This window comes from Oryctolagus cuniculus, chromosome 18 (genome assembly GCF_964237555.1).
Source record: "Oryctolagus cuniculus chromosome 18, mOryCun1.1, whole genome shotgun sequence".
Classification (NCBI taxonomy): Eukaryota; Metazoa; Chordata; class Mammalia; order Lagomorpha; family Leporidae; genus Oryctolagus; species Oryctolagus cuniculus.
Genome location: NC_091449.1, coordinates 40,235,688 through 40,256,560, shown reverse-complemented (window position 1 = coordinate 40,256,560; position 20,873 = coordinate 40,235,688). Strand labels below are relative to the sequence as shown.

General features: G+C 44.6%; 1 protein-coding gene and 2 long non-coding RNA genes across 3 annotated transcripts in view; 1 reads left to right on the top strand and 2 right to left on the bottom strand.

Annotated features, from left to right (window-relative positions):
• BBS2 (Bardet-Biedl syndrome 2) overlaps positions 1–16,403 on the top strand; it is a 28,505-nt gene extending 12,102 nt beyond the window's left edge. The window contains exons 6-17 of the mRNA XM_002711528.5: positions 3,567–3,671; positions 3,755–3,841; positions 7,587–7,722; positions 8,574–8,713; positions 9,549–9,693; positions 9,776–9,947; positions 10,858–10,987; positions 12,151–12,282; positions 12,743–12,880; positions 13,502–13,614; positions 15,113–15,261; positions 15,909–16,403. Coding sequence (XP_002711574.2) covers positions 3,567–3,671; positions 3,755–3,841; positions 7,587–7,722; positions 8,574–8,713; positions 9,549–9,693; positions 9,776–9,947; positions 10,858–10,987; positions 12,151–12,282; positions 12,743–12,880; positions 13,502–13,614; positions 15,113–15,261; positions 15,909–16,015 — 1,554 coding nt within the window. The 3' untranslated portion in view covers positions 16,016–16,403. The remainder of the gene's footprint in view (positions 1–3,566; positions 3,672–3,754; positions 3,842–7,586; positions 7,723–8,573; positions 8,714–9,548; positions 9,694–9,775; positions 9,948–10,857; positions 10,988–12,150; positions 12,283–12,742; positions 12,881–13,501; positions 13,615–15,112; positions 15,262–15,908) is intronic.
• LOC138846393 (uncharacterized) lies at positions 9,841–12,113 on the bottom strand. Its single transcript, XR_011383871.1, has 2 exons — positions 10,559–12,113; positions 9,841–10,214 (listed from the first exon to the last, which is right to left on the bottom strand). It is a non-coding gene; the product is annotated as an uncharacterized lncRNA (long non-coding RNA).
• A 135-nt stretch (positions 16,404–16,538) lies between the features above and the next one.
• On the bottom strand, positions 16,539–19,782 carry LOC138846392 (uncharacterized). The gene is made up of 2 exons (XR_011383870.1): positions 19,423–19,782; positions 16,539–18,949 (listed from the first exon to the last, which is right to left on the bottom strand). It is a non-coding gene; the product is annotated as an uncharacterized lncRNA (long non-coding RNA).
• Positions 19,783–20,873: the final 1,091 nt, after the last annotated feature.

The window sequence follows — 20,873 nt, the reverse complement described above, 5'->3', positions numbered from 1 at the left end:
TGGCTCAAGTAATTGGGTCTCTGCCACCCATGTGGAAGACTGGGATTGAGTTCCCGGCCCCTAGTTTCGGCCTCACCTAGCCCTGGCTGTTGTAAGCATTTGGGGAGTGGATCAGCAAATGGAAATTCTCTGTTTATCCATCTATGCCTCTCTCTCTCTGGCTTTTAATAAATGAAATAAATGAATAAATAAAAATAAAAAATAATAAAATGAAAACAGCATGAGAGGTAAAAGTAGAAAACATGAACCAACGGAAAAGGAAGACCTTTCTGTCTCTCTCTCACTGTCCACTCTGCCTGTCAAAAAAAAAAGATATATTTTAAAAAGACTGATTAGAGAAAAATTAAGTATAGTTGAATACATAATGATTAGTTAATCCATGTAATAATAATAATTATAATAATAATGGAAATCATTTATTATGTACCTATTATATAGCAGGTACTATTTTAAATGCTTTATATGAAGTAACTCATTGAATCCTTACAACTCTAATAGGAAGGTATTAATATTATTTCCAAAAATTAGAAAAGTTAAATGTTACATTGAGTTTTTGTATAAGTCCCCTCCCCTCCAAAAAAAAATCCTAGCTCAAGAATCACTGGCCTGGCCGGCGCCGCGGCTCACTAGGCTAATCCTCCGCCTTGCGGCGCTGGCACACCGGGTTCTAGTTCCGGTCGGGGCGCCAGATTCTGTCCCAGTTGCCCCTCTTCCAGGCCAGCTCTCTGCTATGGCCAGGGAGTGCAGTGGAGGATGGCTCAAGTGTTTGGGCTCTGCACCCGCATGGGAGACCAGGAGAAGCACCTGGCTCCTGGCTTCGGATCAGCGCGGTGTGCTGGCCGCGGCGGCCATTGGAGGGTGAACCAGCGGCAAAGGAAGACCTTTCTCTCTGTCTGTCTCTCTCACTGTCCACTCTGCCTGTCAAAAAAAAAAAAAAAGATAAAAAAAAAAATAAAAAGAATCACTGGCCTGTAGGTCCTACATTATTGTATCTCTTTCATTCTTTTTTTTTTTTTTAAGATTTATTTATTTATTATCTTAAAGGCAGAGTTACAGAGAGTCAGAGACACAGAGAGAGAGAGAGGTCTTCCATCCGCTAGTTCATTCCCCAAATGGGCGCAATGGCTGGAGCTGGGCCTATCCGAAGCCAGGAGCCAGGAGCTTCCTCTGGGTTTCCCACGTGGATGCAGGGGCCCAAGGACTTGGGTCATCTTCTGTTGCTTTCCCAGGCCACAGCAGAGAGCTGGATTGGAAGTAGAACAGCTGGGACTCGAACCAGCGCCCATATGGGATGCCAGCACTGCAAGTGGCAGCTTTACCAGATATGCCACAGCGCTGGACCCATCTCTTTCATTCTAATTTGTATTATACTTTTTCATTTGGTGGGACTTATTCAGCTTTTCTTGGATTTTTGTTTATTGTCAGCCCTGGATATGAGGAAAGAATGTTTTTGAGACGTTTTTCCTAAATCCTGGAAGAGGAGAAGAGAACATGTAGCAGAGCAGGGGTTTGAGGGGATCTGTTGGTTGTCTAGTCCACATCAAAAAGAAAGGAAAAGAAACAGGGAACTAAGGCAGCACAAATGGAGTGGGGGACCTGTAGCTAAATTTTTGAAATTACTGTCTTTATAACATTCTTTATTGCAGGACCGTTTTCCTGTCCCCTTAGTTTGGTATAGCTCCTAGCAGAGTCATAATTCTTGTGGCAGTTGAACAGTACTGCCTGGAGCTAGATAATTCTGAAATCCTACACAGCACTTTGTATTTAGAGTTAAATGAAGTGGGTGGTTTTGTAGAAAGGCTGTAGGTGTAAAGGAAATTACGTAACTGTTCTCTGCTTTATACAACTCATTTCTTAATACCTCTTGTATTAGGGTCAGAGTTAGAAAGTAGATCTTCAGGATCATAAATGTTATAAAGCTTTGTTTTTAACTTTAAAGGATAATTTTGCTCAGTATCTAAAAAGAGTTTTTTTATTTGACAGGTAGAGTTGTAGACAGTGAGAGAGAGACAAAGAGAAAGGTCTTCCTTCCGCTGGTTCACTCCCCAAATGGCCGCTACGGCTGGCGCTGTGCTGATCCGAAGCCAGGAGCCAGGTGCTTCTTCCTGGTTTCCCACGTGGGTGCAGGAGCTCAAGCACTTGGGCCATCTTCCACTGCCCTCCTGGCCATAGCAGAGAGCTAGACTGGAAGAAGAGCAACCAGGACTAGAACCTGGCGCCCATATGGGATGCTGGCGCCGCAGGTGGAGGATTAACCAAGTGAGCCACGGCGCCGGCCCCAGTATTTTAAAATTTTATCCTTTGGGGCATGTTCAGTCCCTGAACAGTTCTGTAAATATTTTGTATAATATATGCATTATGTATATTGTTTTATACCACACAGATCCATAAGCCTGGGTTTTCAGTTTTCACAGGCTTATGTTTCCTTTTTTACCTCTGGCAAACAATAAATTATGTCACAGAAAAATATGTACATGGAAAGTTAGATATTCAATTGTAGATTACAAATCTTTTAAAAATTTAGAACGTAGGGTATTATAAGTTAGGAAACTGGATCAGTCCTTAAAATCTTTTGTGAATAACATCTGTTATGTGTATTCTAGATCTTGTGTACTTGGCTTATTTCCCTCTTTACTTCAGTTTTACGGTGCTTAAAAAAATACTTTTCTGGGGTCGGCACTGTGGCGTAGCAGGTAAAGCCACTGCCTGCAGTGCTAGCATCCCATATCGGTGCCGGTTCGAGTCCCAGCTGTTCCACTTCCAATCCAGCTCTCTGCTGTAGCCTAGGAAAGTAGTAGAGGATGGCCCAAGTCCTTGGGCCCCTGCACATGTGCGGGGTTCCCAGACGAAGCTCCTGGCTCATGCTATTGTGGCCAACTGTGGAGTGAACCAGCCGATGGAAGACCTTTTTCTCTCTCTGCCTCTCCTTATCTCTCTGTTTAACTCCAACTTTCAAATAAATAAATCTTAAAAAAATAATTTTCTGAAACTTGCCACATAAACCTGATCTAAAACACCAAACTCCATGAGTTCATTTAAACCTGATTATACAACAGTGAAATAGATGACATGGATCTTGAGAAGAGGAGTGCATTCCCCTCTAATGGGTTGGGAGCACATTTAAATATAATTTTAAAAAACTTAATAATTTATTTGAAAGGCAGAGTGACAGCGAGGAGGGAGAGACAGAGAAGTATTGTCTATCTGCTGGTTTCCTCCCTAATTGGCTGCAAGGCCTGGGGCTGGTCCAGGCTAAAGCCAGGAGCCCAGAAATCCATCTGGGTCTTCCATGTGGGTGACAGGAACTCAGGTACGTGGGCCATCTCTTTCTGCCTTCTCAGGAGCATCAACAAGGAGCCAGATCAGAAGTGGAGAGCCAGGACTTGAACTGGCACTCTGATATGGGATGCCGGCATTATTAGTAGTGGCTTAACCTGCTGCACCACACTGCCAGCCCCTTGGATCTGATTTTAACACAGTTGTAGCAAGGCATGCAGTTTTATAACACCTTGCTTCACATGAAATCAAGCCTTTGTGGGAAGATGCATTTGTATTTTGTTTTTCAGATCATCACCTCTCTGTGCCCCATGTATGGCAGTCGGTTTGGTTATGCCCTTTCCAATGGCACAGTTGGAGTTTACGACAAAACAGCCCGGTACTGGAGAATTAAAGTTCGTATCATTCAGCCTCTGATACTGTAGTACTTGAGACTTATTGAGAGACTTCACTACTAATTATTGGAATTCTTTTTCAGTCCAAAAATCATGCCATGAGCATTCATGCTTTTGACCTTAACTCTGATGGAGTGTGTGAACTGATAACTGGTTGGTCTAACGGGAAGGTGAGTTTAAATAGCAGAGTTGGGGTATGATCCATAGCAGTAATGGTCTGACGTCTTGGCTGTGTGACTTGGAACTGTACCGTGGTGATACAAACCGAGTCCTTGGCTGTGTCTTCTAATTTAACCTCACAGTCTTCCCGCTGTGGTTTTCAGCCCTACAGAGTGACTGAGGATTCTTGCAGTTTGGTAACTGAAGGAGACTCTCCAGGGAGATCCATTCTGCAGCTCTTCCTTGAAGGAATGGGGATGCATTAAGCAGGTTGACTGCAAGCGTGGGCCAGTAACAAAAGGAATTTTAATAACTTAACAATGAACAGTGTGGATAGCTCTTTTCTAATAGATCTTTAAAACTGGAAATTAGTGGAAAGAATCATGTTAGTATATTGCTAACATCAAGCAGCTATAACTTCAAAATAAAATCCTCTTGCTTTTTTTTCTATTTATAACTTCAAATCACAATTTTCTAGTCATTTGGCAAGTCAGGATTGTCTTGTTAGAAACTGCCTCCGGAGCTGCCACGTCTCCATGGAGACCATTTGCCCTAGCTTTCTTGTCTGTAGGTGTTGAATTGCCTGAAGGGGATCAGCTGATTCCTGTCTTTCCTGCTTTGATTTTTCGTTACTTTTCCCCAGCACCTGTAGTCTTCCTGCAGCTTTCTTTAGAGCCCGAGTTACTTGAAGGACAATTAGGTTGGTTCCTGCTTCTCTGCTAAGTTTTGTCTTTGGTATAGGTATTCAGGTTATAAGGGAAGTCTGTGTACTTGCTTGTTAATGGATTTGAAAGTCCACAGATGGATGACTTAGTCCATTTGGGCTGTTAGAGCAAAATACTATAGGCAAAGTAGTTTATAAAATACCAGGTTTGTTTTACACTGGAGGCTGGAAAGCCCAGACTCAGTATCTGGTGAGAGCTCACTGTGCTCTCCCTGTAACTGCACGTGGCACGAGGGGCAAGGGATCCCTCAGGGGCCTCTTAAATGGGCTCTAATGCTGTTTACAGAGGCCCTGCCCTCCTTACTCAGTCACCTGCCCCCCAGTTCCACCGCATGCTACTATCACTTTAGGGGTTGGGATTTCTACATTATAAACTTTTGGAGAAAGCAAATATTGAGACCATAGCAGTGGACCATATTTTGGGGAAATATAAATCATTATGGTTGAGTCAAGAATTAGAAAAGTAGGAGACAAGAAATTATCAGAGGTTACCCCCAGGTATGACTCTGGACTTAGATTCTTTATATTAAATGCTTTCAAAACTTTGAAGAATTTCTGTTATATAATCTATTCTAGAGGGGAAAAATTCACAATCATTATGGAAGTGGAAAAACTGATTACTCTTAACAAATACACTAAAAGTGGGAAATACACAGATCCAGCTTGTGAATGTAGGTGTAGATACTAATAAGACCAGCCAGCAGGTGGCATTAAGGACATTTGTCTGATCTTGTGGCAAATGGATGGAGGTGGTTTTCAGTTTCTTTAGCTCCACCTCCGACAAGAAGTCCCACCTGGAGCACAGGAATTCTGGAGGCAGCAGGTCCAGAACCTGGACCAGACTTAGCTTGATGGCTTCCAGTCCTGTCTTCCCTATTGTCCACCTGGCATTGCAGCTGGGGGAAAATTCTGGCCGGAGATAAATTTGCATGGGAATTCCATTTCAGCCTTCCCAGAATAAAACAAACAAAAAAAGTGCCAGCCAGTTAGCTTTGTCTTCAGAAAGTCGTTGATTGACTTGAAAGGTCATCTGCCTCTCCTTCCAGCTAGACCTCCATGTTGGATCCGCAAAAGAGAGGAATGTCTACAGAAATACTAATCTGTAGTCGTGCTGCTTAATTAGCAGATGAGCCATCTTGTTTGTTAAATATTGTGGAAATGCAGTGTGGGAAGCTGTGAAGTAGCAAGGCTTAGCTAGGAAGCAGCAATGTGAGTTCAGCTTGAGTTAGAGAGTTATGCTGATACACCAAGAGCTTTGGTAAAGTACAGACCATTCACTACTTCACAGGGTTTAGCATTTGTAATTTTCAGGCTTTTATGATGCTATTGTTGAAAACATGGATACTTGAAAGTGATACACTCGCAAACAAGGAATAATCTGTGACTTGAATTATTTTTTGGTTTTAAAATTTGGCAAAGTTTGGCCTCAGAAGGGTGTTTATGAAAAGATAGAATTAGTGAGTAGCACTGTCTTTGAGGTGATTACTAGATTTTTCTGTAGTTATCCCTTTGTTGATGGATACCAGTGTCCTTCCTTGGAATAAAAATCATAATTTTAAATGATTGTCCTTCATAATTGTTTTTGAGATGCACTTGTTTCTGATCAGAACTAGCTACTGGGAAGAAGAAACTCAAAAGGTAGGAGAGCTTTCTAATGTATCTGAATAGTGTCTCTGTGGAAGAGGGTTGTTTTAAAAGGTTACATGGTGGAAAATTGGGCCAACTAGCCATTTTTCAAACTTTACATATGTGAAGGAGCTTCAAAACATTCGTGGACAAAGTGAAATTAAAAAATAATGAGGGGCAGGCATTTGGCTTAAGCTGTCAGTTAGGACACCCAGGCACCACCCTGGGGCACCTGAGTTTGGCTCCCAGCTCCAGCTTCTGATTCTAGCTTCCTGCTAACATAGGCCCTGACAGGCAGTGGTGATGGCTGACACAGCTGGCTCCTGCCATCCACAGGGGAGATCTGGATTGCGTTCTTGGCTCCTGACTTCAGTTCTGGCATTGAGAGCTTTTGGGGAGTGAATCAGGAAGTAGGGGAGTGTGCACTCAAGTGTGCTCCCTTTTGTCTTTCTCTGTCTCTCAAGTAAATCGAAATGTAAAAGATACTGTACATTTTTCCATGGACTCTTTGGCTCCCCCTTGAATGTATTTTTCACATTTGTATATAATAAAGACATTCATTCTTACATAGCGCTAACACACTGCGTACCTCCATGTGCTAGGCTCTGTCCTAAGTACATTCCGTGGGTTAACTCCTTTGGGCCTCTTTACAGCTCTGAAGTGTGCATACTTTCATTTGGCCCGTGTTCTGGCTGTCGATCCCCAGATGAGAAACTCAAGCACAGGACGATTAAGGAGCTTGCCCACGATCCCGTCACTGGTAGTGACAGAGCTGGGATACGAACGGGCATTTCGGCCGAGGAGCTCATGCCCCTTGCGTTATGCTGTATGAAGCGCTGTGTGAAGGCCACGTAAGACAGCTTCTGCTGAAAAAGAACAACGTGTCCTGGTTGAGGCCCCGCACAGTCTCCCAGTGGCCTTGAGTGTCTCCACAGGAGACACAGGGCTTCATGGAGTCTTTTTTTTTTTTTTTTTTTTTTTTTACAATTTATTTATTCATTTGAAAGAGTTAGAGGGAGAGAAAGAGAGAAGTCTTCCATCTGCTGGTTCACTCCCCATATGGTCGCAGTGTCCAGAACTGGGCTGGTGCAAAGCCAGGAGTTTCCTCTGCGTCTCCTTCATGGGTGCCCGGGCCCAAGCACTTGGGCCGTCTTCTACTGCTTTCCCAGGTCATAGCAGAGAGCTGGATTGGAAGTGCAGCAGCTAGGACTCCTGGCGCCCATGTAGGATGCCAGTGCCAAAGGCGGCGGCTTTGCCTGTTTCGCTGCAGCGCCTGGCCACCATGAAGTGTTCTTGAAAGCCGCAATATTAAATGACTTGTAAAGCTGAGTTTTATCTTAACATATTGAGATTTTTAAAAATAATTGTGGCACAAGCAACTTTTAAAGTTCTTGTTTCCTTCTTAGGTTGATGCTCGAAGCGACCGCACTGGAGAAGTCATCTTTAAAGATAACTTTCCTGCAGCCATTGCTGGTGTGGTAGAGGGAGATTACCGGATGGACGGCCAAGTGCAGCTGGTCTGCTGCTCAGTGGATGGGGAGAGTAAGTTAGGAAGAAAGCCAGTTTGGTTCGGTCCAAATGTGAGGCCGTCCCACTGTAAAGAACTGGTATTCAGATCTTCTTGTTCTGATAGACTCACTTAAATTAGACAAGAATTCAGTGTTTGGGATTTTATAAAAAATTATATTTACTTACTGAGTACCAGAGAGAGAAAGAAAGAGAGAGAGAAAACTGCCATTCTCTTGTTTACTCCCCCAAAGTCTGCCATGCTCAGGGCTGGGCCACACTGAACCCAGGAGCAGGGAACTTAATCCAAGTCTTCCATGTGGGTGGCAGGAACCCAATTACTTGAGCCATGACCTGCTGCTTCCCGGGGTGTGCATTAGCAGGAAGCTGGAATCGGGAGTGGAGCTGGGACTCAAACTCAGGCACTTTGATAGGGATACTGCCGTTGTAACTACTGGGCCAAACGCCTTTCTTCATTTTTAGTTTTTAGCAACAGGTACGGGGGGCTGGCACTGATGTAGTGGGCTAAGCCTCTGCCTGTGGCACCAGCATCCCATATGGGTGCTGGTTCAAGTCCTGGCTGTACCACTTCCGGTCCAGCTCTCTGCTACGGCCTGGGAAAACAGTAGAAGATGGTCCGAGTTCTTGAGTCCCTGCACCCACATGAGAGGCCCGGAAGAAGCTCCTGGCTCCTGGCTTTGGGTCTACTCAGCTCTGGCCATTGCAGCCAGCTGGGAAGTGAACCAGCGGATGGAAGACCTCTCTCTCTGCCTCTCTGTAACTCTGCCTTTCAATTAAAAAAAAAAAAAAGTAATTGATGACCTAAACATAGACCTGGCTGTGCATGGATGTTCCTCAGTGTCGTGAGTGCTTTTCCTTCTGCTCAGTCCGAGGCTACCTGCCGGGCACAGCTGAGATGAGGGGGAACCTCATGGACACCAGTGTAGAGCAGGACCTGATCCGAGAGCTGAGTCAGAAAAAGCAGCATTTGTTGCTGGAACTCCGCAACTATGAGGAAAATGCCAAGGTGGGTCCTGGCGTGAAGGGGAAATGGAGCCAGTGTGGGGCTGACGGTGAGTGGCGAATGTGGCTGAGGAGTGAGTGCATTGTGGGCTCCCCCTGCCCACTGGCAGAGGTGCCGGTGGCTTCAGCCTTTCGGTGACTGTCAGAAGTACGAGAGCATGTGTGTATCTTTTGATCTAGAAATACCACTTCCAGGCTGCTAAACTCTAGATAGTTGCATGAATGTTCGAAGATCCTTGTTGCAGCACTGTTTGTACTGATGAACAGCTGCAAGTAACTGCAGTATTCATCAGTGATGGGGTGCGTGTGCCAGGGTATATTAAGCAGCTCAGAAGAGTGAAGAGCATACACTGTGGCTGACAGGGTATCTGTGGTATTAGTAAGTGGAAGGAAAGCAAGGACAATACGTATACAGCATCTTTCAACTTTCTCAAAATCAAATAATGCAGAAATTGACAGTTCTGTTGTGTGTGCTTACGTCTGTGTGTGTATGTAGCTGGAAGATGAGCTGAGGTGTGGGACTTTAATTTGTCCTGTCCTATGTTATGGTATTTGAATTTGCCATACCAAGTAAAACTTCATTATTTTAAAAGAACAACACAAAAAATAGAAAAGACATCCTGGGGACAGTGGGCTCTAACCAGGGAAAGGGCCACGGGTGTTTGCCACAGGGCCAGGGAGAGCAGAGACACTGGGGAGGGAAGTGCTCAGAATTTTCAGGGTTACTGTAATAAGCTGATGGGGCATCTATGTTTTGAAGTTGATGTGCTGTATTATTTTACGGAAAATTCGTTTACTACTTGGGCGACTGAGCTGAATGTGGGCGGGGTGTTTTGCAGGCTGAATCGAGCAGTCCACTGAGTGAGGCCGACGGGCATCGGGGCATAATCCCAGCCAATACCAAACTCCACACTGCCCTCTCCGTCAACCTGGGGAATGAAAACCAAGCTGCTCACGTAGAACTGCGCGTTTCCACGTCCAATGGTACGACCGTGCAGCTGGCGTCTCGGGGCACCCACCCTTCCTGGAGTGGTTCTCCAACCGCTGTTCTCCCTCTTCCCTGCAGATACCATCATCCGAGCAGTGCTGATTTTTGCAGAGGGGATCTTTATAGGTGAAAGTCACGTGGTACACCCCAGCATTCACAACCTCTCCAGTTCCATCCGGGTTCCAATTACTCCTCCTAAAGATGTTCCTGTGGATCTGCACTTGAAAGCCTTCGTGGGTTACAGAAGCAGGTGACCCCTGACAAGCCACGCTTCATTCCCACACAGCACAGATCTTCTATTGTGCATGGCTTCCGTGAGCCCAAGAATCCATCTGGCGGTCTGTCTACCCGTCAGGTTGCCCGTTACCTTTTAATTCCCTAATTTAAAATCTTAAAAAAAAAAAAACAAGATGTAAGTTTAAGATAATTGTTTTGTTTTTAATCATATAAGATTAATTCATGATTTGTTACCTCTCAGCCTACTAAGAATATAAGGGTTATAGGGGCCAGGCTGTACCTTTGTTTTTTTTTTTTTTTTTTATTTTTTGACAGGCAGAGTGGACAGTAAGAGAGAGAGACAGAGAGAAAGGTCTTCCTTTGCCGTTGGTTCACCCTCCAATGGCCGCTGCGGCCAGCGCACTGATCCAATGGCAGGAGCCAGGTGCTTCTCCTGGTCTCCCATGGGGTGCAGGGCCTAAGGACTTGGGCCATCCTCCACTGCACCCCCAGGCCACAGCAGAGAGCTGGCCTGGAAGAGGGGCAACCGGGACAGAATCCGGCGCCCCAACCGGGACTAGAACCCGGTATAGCGGCACCACAAGGCAGAGGATTAGCCTAGTGAGCCACGGCGCCGGCCTGTACCTTTGTTTTATAGTCCTCACCTCAGCTAATGATAAACAGCTCTTGGATTAGTGGGAGTTAAAATCCTTTTCACGTACCTTGTAGTGTGTTTTAAACCCTCGCATGCATGTATATGTGTAGACTTGTGTTATCTGTAAGTTCCAGATCCAGTTATTGTAGCACCCCAGCCCTCAAGTGTTTTGAGGGTACTGTCCTCAGCATCAAGTGATGGCCTGGTAGACACTTTGTTTTCTGATTCTTGCGCTTTGAAACAACGTTCCATAAAACACAACCCTCTTGTGTTCTGTTGGATGCCGCAGCACCCAGTTCCACGTATTTGAATTGACCAGACAGCTCCCCCGATTCTCCATGTATGCGCTGACCAGCCCGGCCCCTGCCAGTGAGCCTGTCAGTTATGTGAACTTCATCATTGCAGAGCGGGCACACAGGGTGAGTGGCTTGCCTTTTTCTTTCAATAATGTAGCGCTTTGGAATCCTTTAGATGTTGTTTCATATGAAGGGGGAAATTGCATGAATGTCTTATGTTGGTAAATATGATATGGAAGAATTACATCACTTGGAGTTGGCTTCTAACCCTTCTGTAAACATATTGCTGGGATATTTTCTCTCACTTTGAAAGATACACACATTACATTATTTACCTGCTCAGCCCTTACTTACAGGTAAATTCTTAGCAGCTTTTAATTCTTCCCTTTCTTTTGTTCTGGTCTTGGTGTGGTTGTCCTGGCCTGGTGTTTCAAAGGGAATCTACATCAAGATGGAAAGACAGTGGGACTGGGAGTTGGAAGCATTTTGGGGTTCAAGTGCTACTTTCACTAACTAAATTCTTAGTGATCTTGGGGAACTCAAATTTCTTCAGCAGTTTGAGCCCCCTCCTTATCTGTAGGTGAGGATAGTGTGTCCACCTTGTAGGGAGCCCCGAGGATTAAGTGATTGGTGTGACAACACCTCATGAAGTTGGAAGGACTAATGCCAGTAGATTTTAACCTTGGCTGGGCTTCAGAATGCTTGGTGAGGCTTTTTAATCATGTAGATTCCTGGCCTGCAGAACCAGAAACTCTGCAGCTAGAGCCTGCCAAAGGCTTCACCAAGAACAGGCAGTTCTCAAGTTCTCATAACTGTGTTCTAAACCACTGTCCTGTGTTACAGTTACTAGCATTAAAACTTGTGGGGTGAATGCATCTTTGTCTCTGTGGTGTGTGTGCATGTATATTTCATTTAAAAATTATTTTTTAAGAATAGACTAGTTTGAAGCAGCCTATATTGTCCCAGGATGCATTCACCAAATAGCTGTCAAGTAAACAGAATTAGCATCAAACCTGACTCATTCATACATTGCGTGTAGGAGTATATCCACATAGAAAGTACTGTAACCCCTGCCTGCTGCGGGCCAGCCACAGTTATGAACGTGACACTTGAGGAAGGAAAGGGGATGGTAAGATTAGTGTTCCCCTGGTGGGGTGGGGTGAAGTGTAGCTCAGTCTTTTTTTTTTTTTTTTTTTTAACAAACCAGTAAAACTAGAAAGAACTCATCCTTCAAGAATGGCTGTACTGTAAGAATGGAAGTTGTCATCATTCTGTTCATTTTTAAGGTTGTTGTGTGGCTCAGCCAGAACTTCCTGCTACTAGAAGACACTGCCATTCAGAACGCTCCGTTTCAAGTGTGTTTCACATCCTTGCGGAATGACGGCCAGCTGTGTATAAAAGTAAAACCCAGTGGCGAGGTAACGTGGCATATCATGGGGCGTGGGCTTCTCATGTGGTTACCATTCAGAGCCAAGTGAGGTGCAGGACCAAAATCTCAAGGTCATAAAACCAAACGGTCCAGCTCAGTTAGTGTTACCATCATAGACACTAGGATGTCATCTAGAACCATGATTTTCTGTCCCCTTCACTCCTTTCCCTTCCCCCTTCCTTGTGTCATTTGGAAAAGATTAGGAATACAGAGGTGAACCAAAACACTTGGATTGAATGATTTTATAAGGCTGGGGAGCTGAACTTTTAGCCAGCTGCAGCACATAATTATATGGTTTATAATTTCCTGGAGGGCTAATATTACCTTATTCATCCCTGCATGTGAGCATATGATCAATAATTGTGTTGAATATTGGGGCATTCTAGTACTGTTTCAGCTAAGTTTGTCTAGCATCTGAGGATACTAAACTTCTGTTTTTTCCTGGATAGATCACTATAAATACTGATGATATTGATTTGGCTGGTGATGTCATCCAGTCGATGGCATCATTTTTTGCTATTGAAGACCTTCAGGTAGAAGCAGACTTTCCTGTCTACTTTGAGGAATTACGAAAGGTGTTGGTTAAGGTGAGGGTGTGGTGGTCTAACACTTGGAAATATTTCTCTTAGATTAATGAGACAACAGATATACATATGATAGTCAACTTTTAATAATTGCTGCAGAAGATTGAATTAGTATTAGAGAATTCGCTAGTTCAAGGCTTTCTTCTGTAGAAGTGTTTTAGGGGGATATGTACCTATTACCCTATCCCCTTTGGTTTAGGGAGATATTTAAAAAAAATTGTCACATTAGCATTTTCATCTACTAGCCCTTCATTTCATTCGTGCACCACTTTTGTCTGTTTTGTATAAGATGTTCCAAAAACCCAAATTGGGAATAACAAAGAAAGATGAGGAGGGATGTGAATGGCTCCAGCGTGTAACAACGCTGTCTCTGCAAAGCCCAAAGTGTTGATGCACAAGCTGCTTCAGTGCTACGGCACAGGAAGTGGGTATCCCTGCATGGAGCGTCACGACGGGGGAGTGTGTACGACAGTGGTTTTCCTGGGGAGGAGCTGTGCTAGTAGGAGGGAGCTAGGATGCTGGCAGTGAGCAGGGCACAGAACAGGGCCCGGATGTGGTAGACGGTGTCTTCTGTCTGTCTGGTTTCCCAGATGTTTTTGTTTCCCGACTGTTCATGGTCTCCAGGTGGACGAATATCATTCAGTGCATCAGAAGCTCAGTGCCGACATGGCTGATAATTCTAACCTGATCCGGAGTTTGCTGGTCCGAGCCGAGGACGCACGTCTGATGAGGGACATGTGAGTACCTTGGCTAGGGCAGGTGCAAGATTAAACACATCAGTAATGTGGAACAGCAACTCTAGGTGCTACTTGTAGGAGTGTAAATTGGTACAATGACTTTGGAAAATAACTTGGAATTATCATTAAAGTTGAAAATATGTATACCCTACGACCCAGTAATTCTCCTCCGGGTATACAAATTCAGCCTGAAGAAATTTGTGCACATACAAACCAGGATTCATTTAAAAAAGTTAGTAAAGGTGTTGTTTATGAGAATTCCAAAGTGAAAGTAATCCAAACCAGCATTAACTGTATAATGGATAAGTCATGCTAAGTTATAACAAATGCCAAATCAGCTTCTCAAGTAGCTGTAACATTTTGTTTTACCATCAGCAATGTATGAGAGTTTCAGTTGTGTCTTTGCCAGCATTTGTATTTTTAGTCATTTTCATTGTTGTATAGTAATCTCATTGTGGTTTTAGTTTATACCTTTGTTTTTAAAACCTTGATAAAGTATGAAGCTGAATCTGTTGTCAAAACATTTTCTTAAGAATAAGTCACTTTCATCTCGTGAATATTAATCTGAAATGTGAACGATACCCATACCCCCTAACACAGGGGGCTTGATGATTCTTAAATTCCTAAATCCAAAGAAGACACAGATTAATTACAAAGGAAGGCCATTTGCCTTTATTTAGAAGACATAGACTATTTTGATGAGAACTTCTCAATATTTTTAAAGTAAACATCAGCAGTTGCTTTTTTTTAAAATAAAAATATAATTAAGAATAGTCTTTTTTTTTTTTTTTTTGACAGGCAGAGTGGACAGTGAGAGAGTCAGAGAGAAAGGTCTTCCTTTTTCCGTGGTTCATCCCCCAATGGCCGCTGCGGCCGGCGCACCGTGCTGATCCGAAGCCAGGAGCCAGGTGCTTCTCCTGGTCTCCCATGTGGGTGCAGGGCCCAAGCACTTGGGCCATCCTCCACTACACTCCCGGGCCACAGCAGAGAGCTGGCCTGGAAGAGGGGCAACCGGGACAGAATCCAGCGCCCTGACCAGGACTAGAACCCGGTGTGCCGGCACCGCAGGCGGAGGATTAGCCTATTGAGCTGCGGTGCTGGTCCCCCCTTTTTTTTAAACTGTTTTTTATTTATAAGTCAGAATTAGATCTATTTTCCATCCGCTGGTTCTCTCCCCAAATGGCTGTGATGGCTGGGGCTGGGCCAGACCAAGGCCAGGAGCCAGGAATGTTTTCCAGGTCTCCCACGTGGGTGCAGGGGCCCAGGGTCATGGGCCATCCTCTGCTGCTTTCCCAGAGCTGGATCGAAGTGGAGCAGCTGGGACTCAAACCAGCGTACATATGAGATTGTGGTGTTGTAGACGGTGGCTTAACCCGCTGTGCTACAGCGCAGCGCCGGCCCTGTGCCATCCTTTTTAATGTGTCTAAGAAATCTGCAAGTTTTTCTTGTTTCTTAACATATTGATACAGTGATGTTAAATTGCTATTGATTGACACAGGAAAACAATGAAGAGGCGCTATATGGAACTCTATGACCTTAATAAAGACTTGCTAAATGAATATAAAATCCGCTGTAATAATCACACAGAGCTGTTAGGAAACCTTAAAGCAGTAAATCAAGCGATTCAGAGAGCAGGTCGTCTGCGAGGTGAGTCTCCTCTCATAGAACCTGTCTGTAATGTTTCGGGTGGGAGTCACTGAACATGGTGGTAAACGGTAGTTCCTAGCAAGGGCCTTCAGTACCCTGGAGCGGCCCCAGTCACCTGGCTGCATTTAGTCAGAGTATTGTTTGGCTTCCGTCCTCAGACTTCTCAGGGAAAGAAAACCTTTAGCTCCTTTTCCCAGATCTTGCTGCATCCTCTGAAGAAAACCTAGTAGAAAAAGCACAAAGGACCCCCGTAGGAAAGACAGATGGAAGATTATTGTTGGTATCCAACTTGAAAGTTTAGAAGTAGAATAGAATATACCAAAGGAAGCAGAAACCCAGTTCAGAATTTATACCCAAGTTTTACTGTTGAGTCCATGCTATCACCTCTCTTAGAAATAATCTTCCCAAGTGGGTATGAGCATTAATCCCTTCCTGTATAACCTTTGGTTTCTAGGTTTGAGATTGTTTTTGCGATAAATTCTTTTACCAAGTTAACTTTTTCAGGGAGTGGTAAAATAAATGAGTTAACTAAATTTGCGTATTTAACTATCCCGAGTTTTATGTTGTTTAAAAACTGGCCTCTAATTTATAATTTCAGTTTTAATAATCTTTTGGGTCATACTGACTCGAGATTTCTTTTCCTACAGTTGGAAAACCCAAGAACCAGGTGATCACTGCTTGTCGCGATGCAATTCGGAGCAACAACATCAATACACTGTTCAGAATCATGCGGGTGGGGACGGCTTCCTCCTAGGCAAGCAGAGAATGGGCACTGTGCTGTGCTGTGTGTGAAGACAGCTTCAGCGAGCTGTATAAACTGAGGACCAAGCGTTACTTAGGAACAATGGATTCACTTTCTATTTTTAAATCAGTAGTACTGTTGTGATATAAAACTAGATTTATATACAGAACAATACTTTTGAAATGTTAGGGCTTCACAGTCTAAATTTTTGTTTATGTAAAGTCAGTGTATAAATATCTTTTTCTTGAAATGAATTAAATTTGTAATTTTCAAATAGATCATCTGCTTTTTCATTAAAATTTAAAGGTGTCAGACTTTGTGTGGATGACTTGTAAAATCACCACCTATCAGAACTGCATAAGCTATTTGTATTTTGTGGAGTAAAACAAGAACGCGGCTATTCTGTGTGCGTGCCTTCTTTTTATTCACTGAGAAGTGAGTGTAAACAGCAGATTTATATGAAGGAGGAGCCAGCGTAGAGCGATGAGTCATTAGTTGGGCTAATGTTAGTTGCTGTAATAAATAGGCCTCAAAATTTGTGGCTCATTTCTCATTTATTACACAGAGATTTCTTGCTTTTCTCAACCCAAGTTCTCTAAATAAAGAAGCCCAAGGACGATTTCCTCCTTTTAAAAGCTGTGGTCTGGAAGTAGCCCACCATGATCTCGCTCACCTTTCACCGGGCACCACACCACACCTGCAGGGGAGGCCACGAGATGCTATCTGGCCGTGCCAACAGGCAGCAGTCTCTTCTCTGGGAGGTAGAATTCTGTGCCGAGGTGGATTTGAAAGCTGGCTTCATGACTGGCACTTTGCCCATCTTCTAAGGCTTCATAAGCAGTTGGGGGTACGGGGCCCTCCCCTTGAGGCTAGTATGAACTAACTTTCCAGGAGCTTCCATTCAGCTACTTAGGATTCCCCTCTCCTTTATCTGAAACGTAAGCTTTGTGAAGTCTGAATTTTTATGAGAATACGCCCTATATCTTTGTTTTGCATTTTCAATTTATAAGCTCACATCTGCTGTGTTATTTTCAATATTCTTTAAGTACTAAAGTTTTGTTCCTGCTTTAAAAGGAAGCTGAAGAGCAGAGATTAATTAATGGCAAAATTATTCAAGTCCCAGTGTTGAATCTTTTTTCCCTGTTAACCATATTCTAACTTAATCTTTTGAAATTAAAATCTTTAGTTGGTGCTGGTTTTAACTTGTTTGGCACCATTCTTTTTTTTTTTTTTAAGATTTATTTTATTTGAAAGAGTTACAGAGAGAGGTAGAGACAGAGAGCGAAGTCTTCCATCCACTGGTTCACTCCCCAGAAAGCCGCAATGGCCAGAGCTGAGCCGATCTGAAGCCGGGAGCCAGGAGCCTCCTCTGGGTCTCCCACGTGGGTGCAGGGGCCCAAGGACTTGGGCCATATTCTGCTGCTTTCCCAGGCCAGAGCAGAGAGCTGGATCGGAGGAGCAGCAGCTTGGGACTGGCGCCCATATGGGACACCAGCGCCTCCGGCCAGGGCTTTAACCTGCTGCGCCAAAGCGCCAGCCCTGGCACCATTCTTTTTTAGTAAATCTAATAGAATATTCTCATCAAAAAAGTCATTCTGTTGTCCTGCGGCCAGAAAACTTCCTGAGACCTAAAGATGGTCATGGCAGAGCTTAAAAGGGGTTGACCTGCAGCAAGGCATCTTTAACCAGTCCTCACTGATAAGCTCCCAATAGCTTCCTTTCACAGCAATGTGGTGTCAGCGTTTCAGATGAGGCCTCTGAGCTGGGGAAGGCAGAGTGTCCTGTACGGGCGGGGCCCACAGTAAGTGGGGGGATGAAGGAGGTTTCGGAACCAAGTAGTCATGGCCCTTCTGCTCCTTCAGACTGTTCCCAAGCCAGTCAGGACTGGATTACATGGAAACACGCATGGAGAGGGATTATCCGCTCTCTTAGAAGATACCGTGTTCAGTTTAGGGATGAGAAGAACCATTCTGATGTCGAGGAATGAGTTCGTAGGTTGCTTCTCTACTTTCTTGCCACATTTTTTTCTATCCTGGTATATGCAAGTGCCTTCTCCAGCCAGTCTTAGTTTACTGCTGGATTTTATTGAAGCTTGAAGTAAAGTGCTCTGCTTTCATTTAAAAGCAGATTTTTGTGGATTATGGCTGTTTAGGAGATTTTTAGTCATTTTGTGAGCATCTTTTAAAAATTCAGGCCTTGTAATTCAGTATGTTACCAAGAAGGTATAGTTTCTATTATTTCTCACCATGTCTGTCTCTCCAGTACATTGGGGCTCTGCTCCCATTTTGAGAACTCTCCTCTCTCCATGTGTTTTCCTTAGCCCTCATTACATCCTGTTTACAGAAACCCTAAGCTGTTCAGTTAGAGCAGGGCCTGCGCCTTCATCAGCTTCCTCCTCTCCAGGGCTGTCCCCGTGCCTCCAGTTTGGAAAGCATCCGCTCTCCGTGGGATTGTCTGTCCTCAGCACGCCTGGCAGCAGCTTCAGAAATCCAAGAACCAGGAACTTGACAACTATTACGCAACCCCAGGAGGGCTTTGCAGAAATGATTTTCGGCATTTACTAACGTTTTAAGTCTTGTAATTAGCAGTTACAAATCTGCCACTGCAGACTCCTGTGATCACAGAACTCAATTATCTCCAATTTCTCTTTGTGTGGTGCAGAACTCTGCCTTCCCTAAAGATGATGCCATGTGGACGGTCCCCAACACGTTCTTCAGTTCTCTGAGTGGACTGACAGCACCCGGGGGGAGCCTGTTCCAGTGGGGGTGTCCCATTCCCTGAAGGCTGCAGGCCTCCCTCCGGCATCACACCAGGTCATCTCTCGCAAGGGCCCTTTTACTGGAGTTTGTATTTTCTCATTCAGTTTTAGTAGTGGGAAGTAGAGAATGGAATTGAAGCTTCTTGCCTAGGAGAGGCAGCCCAAGCTATGATTTTCTTCAGTATTCTCTGAGGAAGAAACCACATCCAGTGGAGTTTCAGAGGCAATATATATATATATATAAAATATATACTATATTATATTTAAACTTTACTTGAGAGATTTCTCCATTGCCCTCAACAGCTGAGCAGGACCAAGCAGAAGTCAGGAACCAGAAACTTAATCTGGGTCTCCCACATGGGTGGCAGGGACCCAAGTACCTGAGCCCTCCCCTTCTGCCTCCCGGTGTGCATTAGCAGGAAGCTGGGACTGGAACACAGGCACTCGGACATGGGCTGTGGGTATCCCACATGGCCATCTTCACCACTGTGCTGAACACCCACCCCCAGAGGCAAGCCTTACAATGTAGACAAGCCGTGTTCAAAACAAGTCTTTTTCCTTCTAGGCTTCATTTTCCACATCCTTAAAAGGAGGGACTGAAATTATGGATTCTTCCTTAAACCTCTTATTCTTCTATTAGAGGGAATGCATATATACTTACAAATGAGCTTTAAAAACTTCCTAATTTCCATGACAGTCAACATCAACAGGCAGTCTCAGTGAGCGATGAGTCCCATGCGAGAGCCCGAAGCTCCAGGAAGGATGTTAAGCTGGGGACAAGGTGGAAGCCACAGGCGTGAGCTGGAGCCGGAGGCCACGCGGGAACTCGTCAGTTCTTGCTGCCTCAGACCTTGATGGTGCGGGCGTGCAGCAGACACTGAGCCCTTTCATCCGAGCAGCTGCAGGCCAAGGTGAGCAACCACATGCGAGCCACTGCACGCCTGCTTTGTTCTGCCCTCCAGATCTTGCGTAAGAATTTGTGGCTACCCTAACTGGAAACGCGGCAGTTCTGGGACAGTTCAGTCCAGCCAAGTTGGGAACATGACAAAGCGTCCAGTGGTTGGCAGGCGTGGCAGGACTTCAGCTGACTGTTAACTTTCTTTCACGTGTTGTTTTCGTTCCTCACAATAAGCATGTGCTGTTTATAGAATCCCATGCATTGTTTACATAACCTAGAAAAGACACAAAGCTATTCTCTCTGGGGGGTGGGGGAGGAATTAAGCTTCTTTTACTGAAGGGAGCTGTACAGGTTGGAGGCTCACTATTAAGAGCGGGGTGCCATAATCACGCAGGCGAGCATCACAGCTTTCTCCTGAGAGGCAAAACGAAGATATGCATGTTTTCATTCTTCTGCCACTTACATGTCCACACTGGCCGCAGGAGCCCAGAGCAAGGCTGACGTCCCACGGGCAAGCGGCTTCTCAGGCACTTGTGTCTTCCGTGCGGAAATGCAACCTGCAGATTTCATCAGCCAACTGACAGCAGCATCGGAGTTGGGTTCTTAGGGGTTCTCCTCCCCCAGACGCTGGATCCTTTTGTAGTGAGCACATTATAACCCTTGTGTAGTAGGCCAAGATTTGGACTTAGCTCTCTGGAACTAGGGATGATGGGTGGCCTTAAAGGGTGCTGACAGCAGTGAGTTTCAGACTGTTTTCCGAACGTGGTGCCTGCGTCCACTGACCCACCACCTTGCCCTGGGTCTGCCTGAGGTTCTGCCACTGTTTGAGGTTAAGGGTAACCTCACCCCTCTATCTCCCTCTTGAAGAGACATCAGGAAGCAACTGAGTAACAGTAGTGTTAGAGAGATGAGCTTCAATCTGCAGGTCTTTAGAGAAGGCAAGCCTTGAAATTAACCTTTGGTAACCAAGTATTTGCAATTCCATCTGAATGTCACCACACTGTGGTTAAAAAATTGTCTCCAAAATGGTATGCATGTAACACAGCCCATTACCATATGGGTGTGGGAAACAATATGAGAACTAGCTTGGGATGTTGTTACCTCGTTTAAAGGCTAGTGTTTGTTTTATAACTATCATTATATGTGTAACCTTTACAAGTATCCATAAAATGAACACACATGCTAAAACACTTTTTACTGACTGAGGTACATAA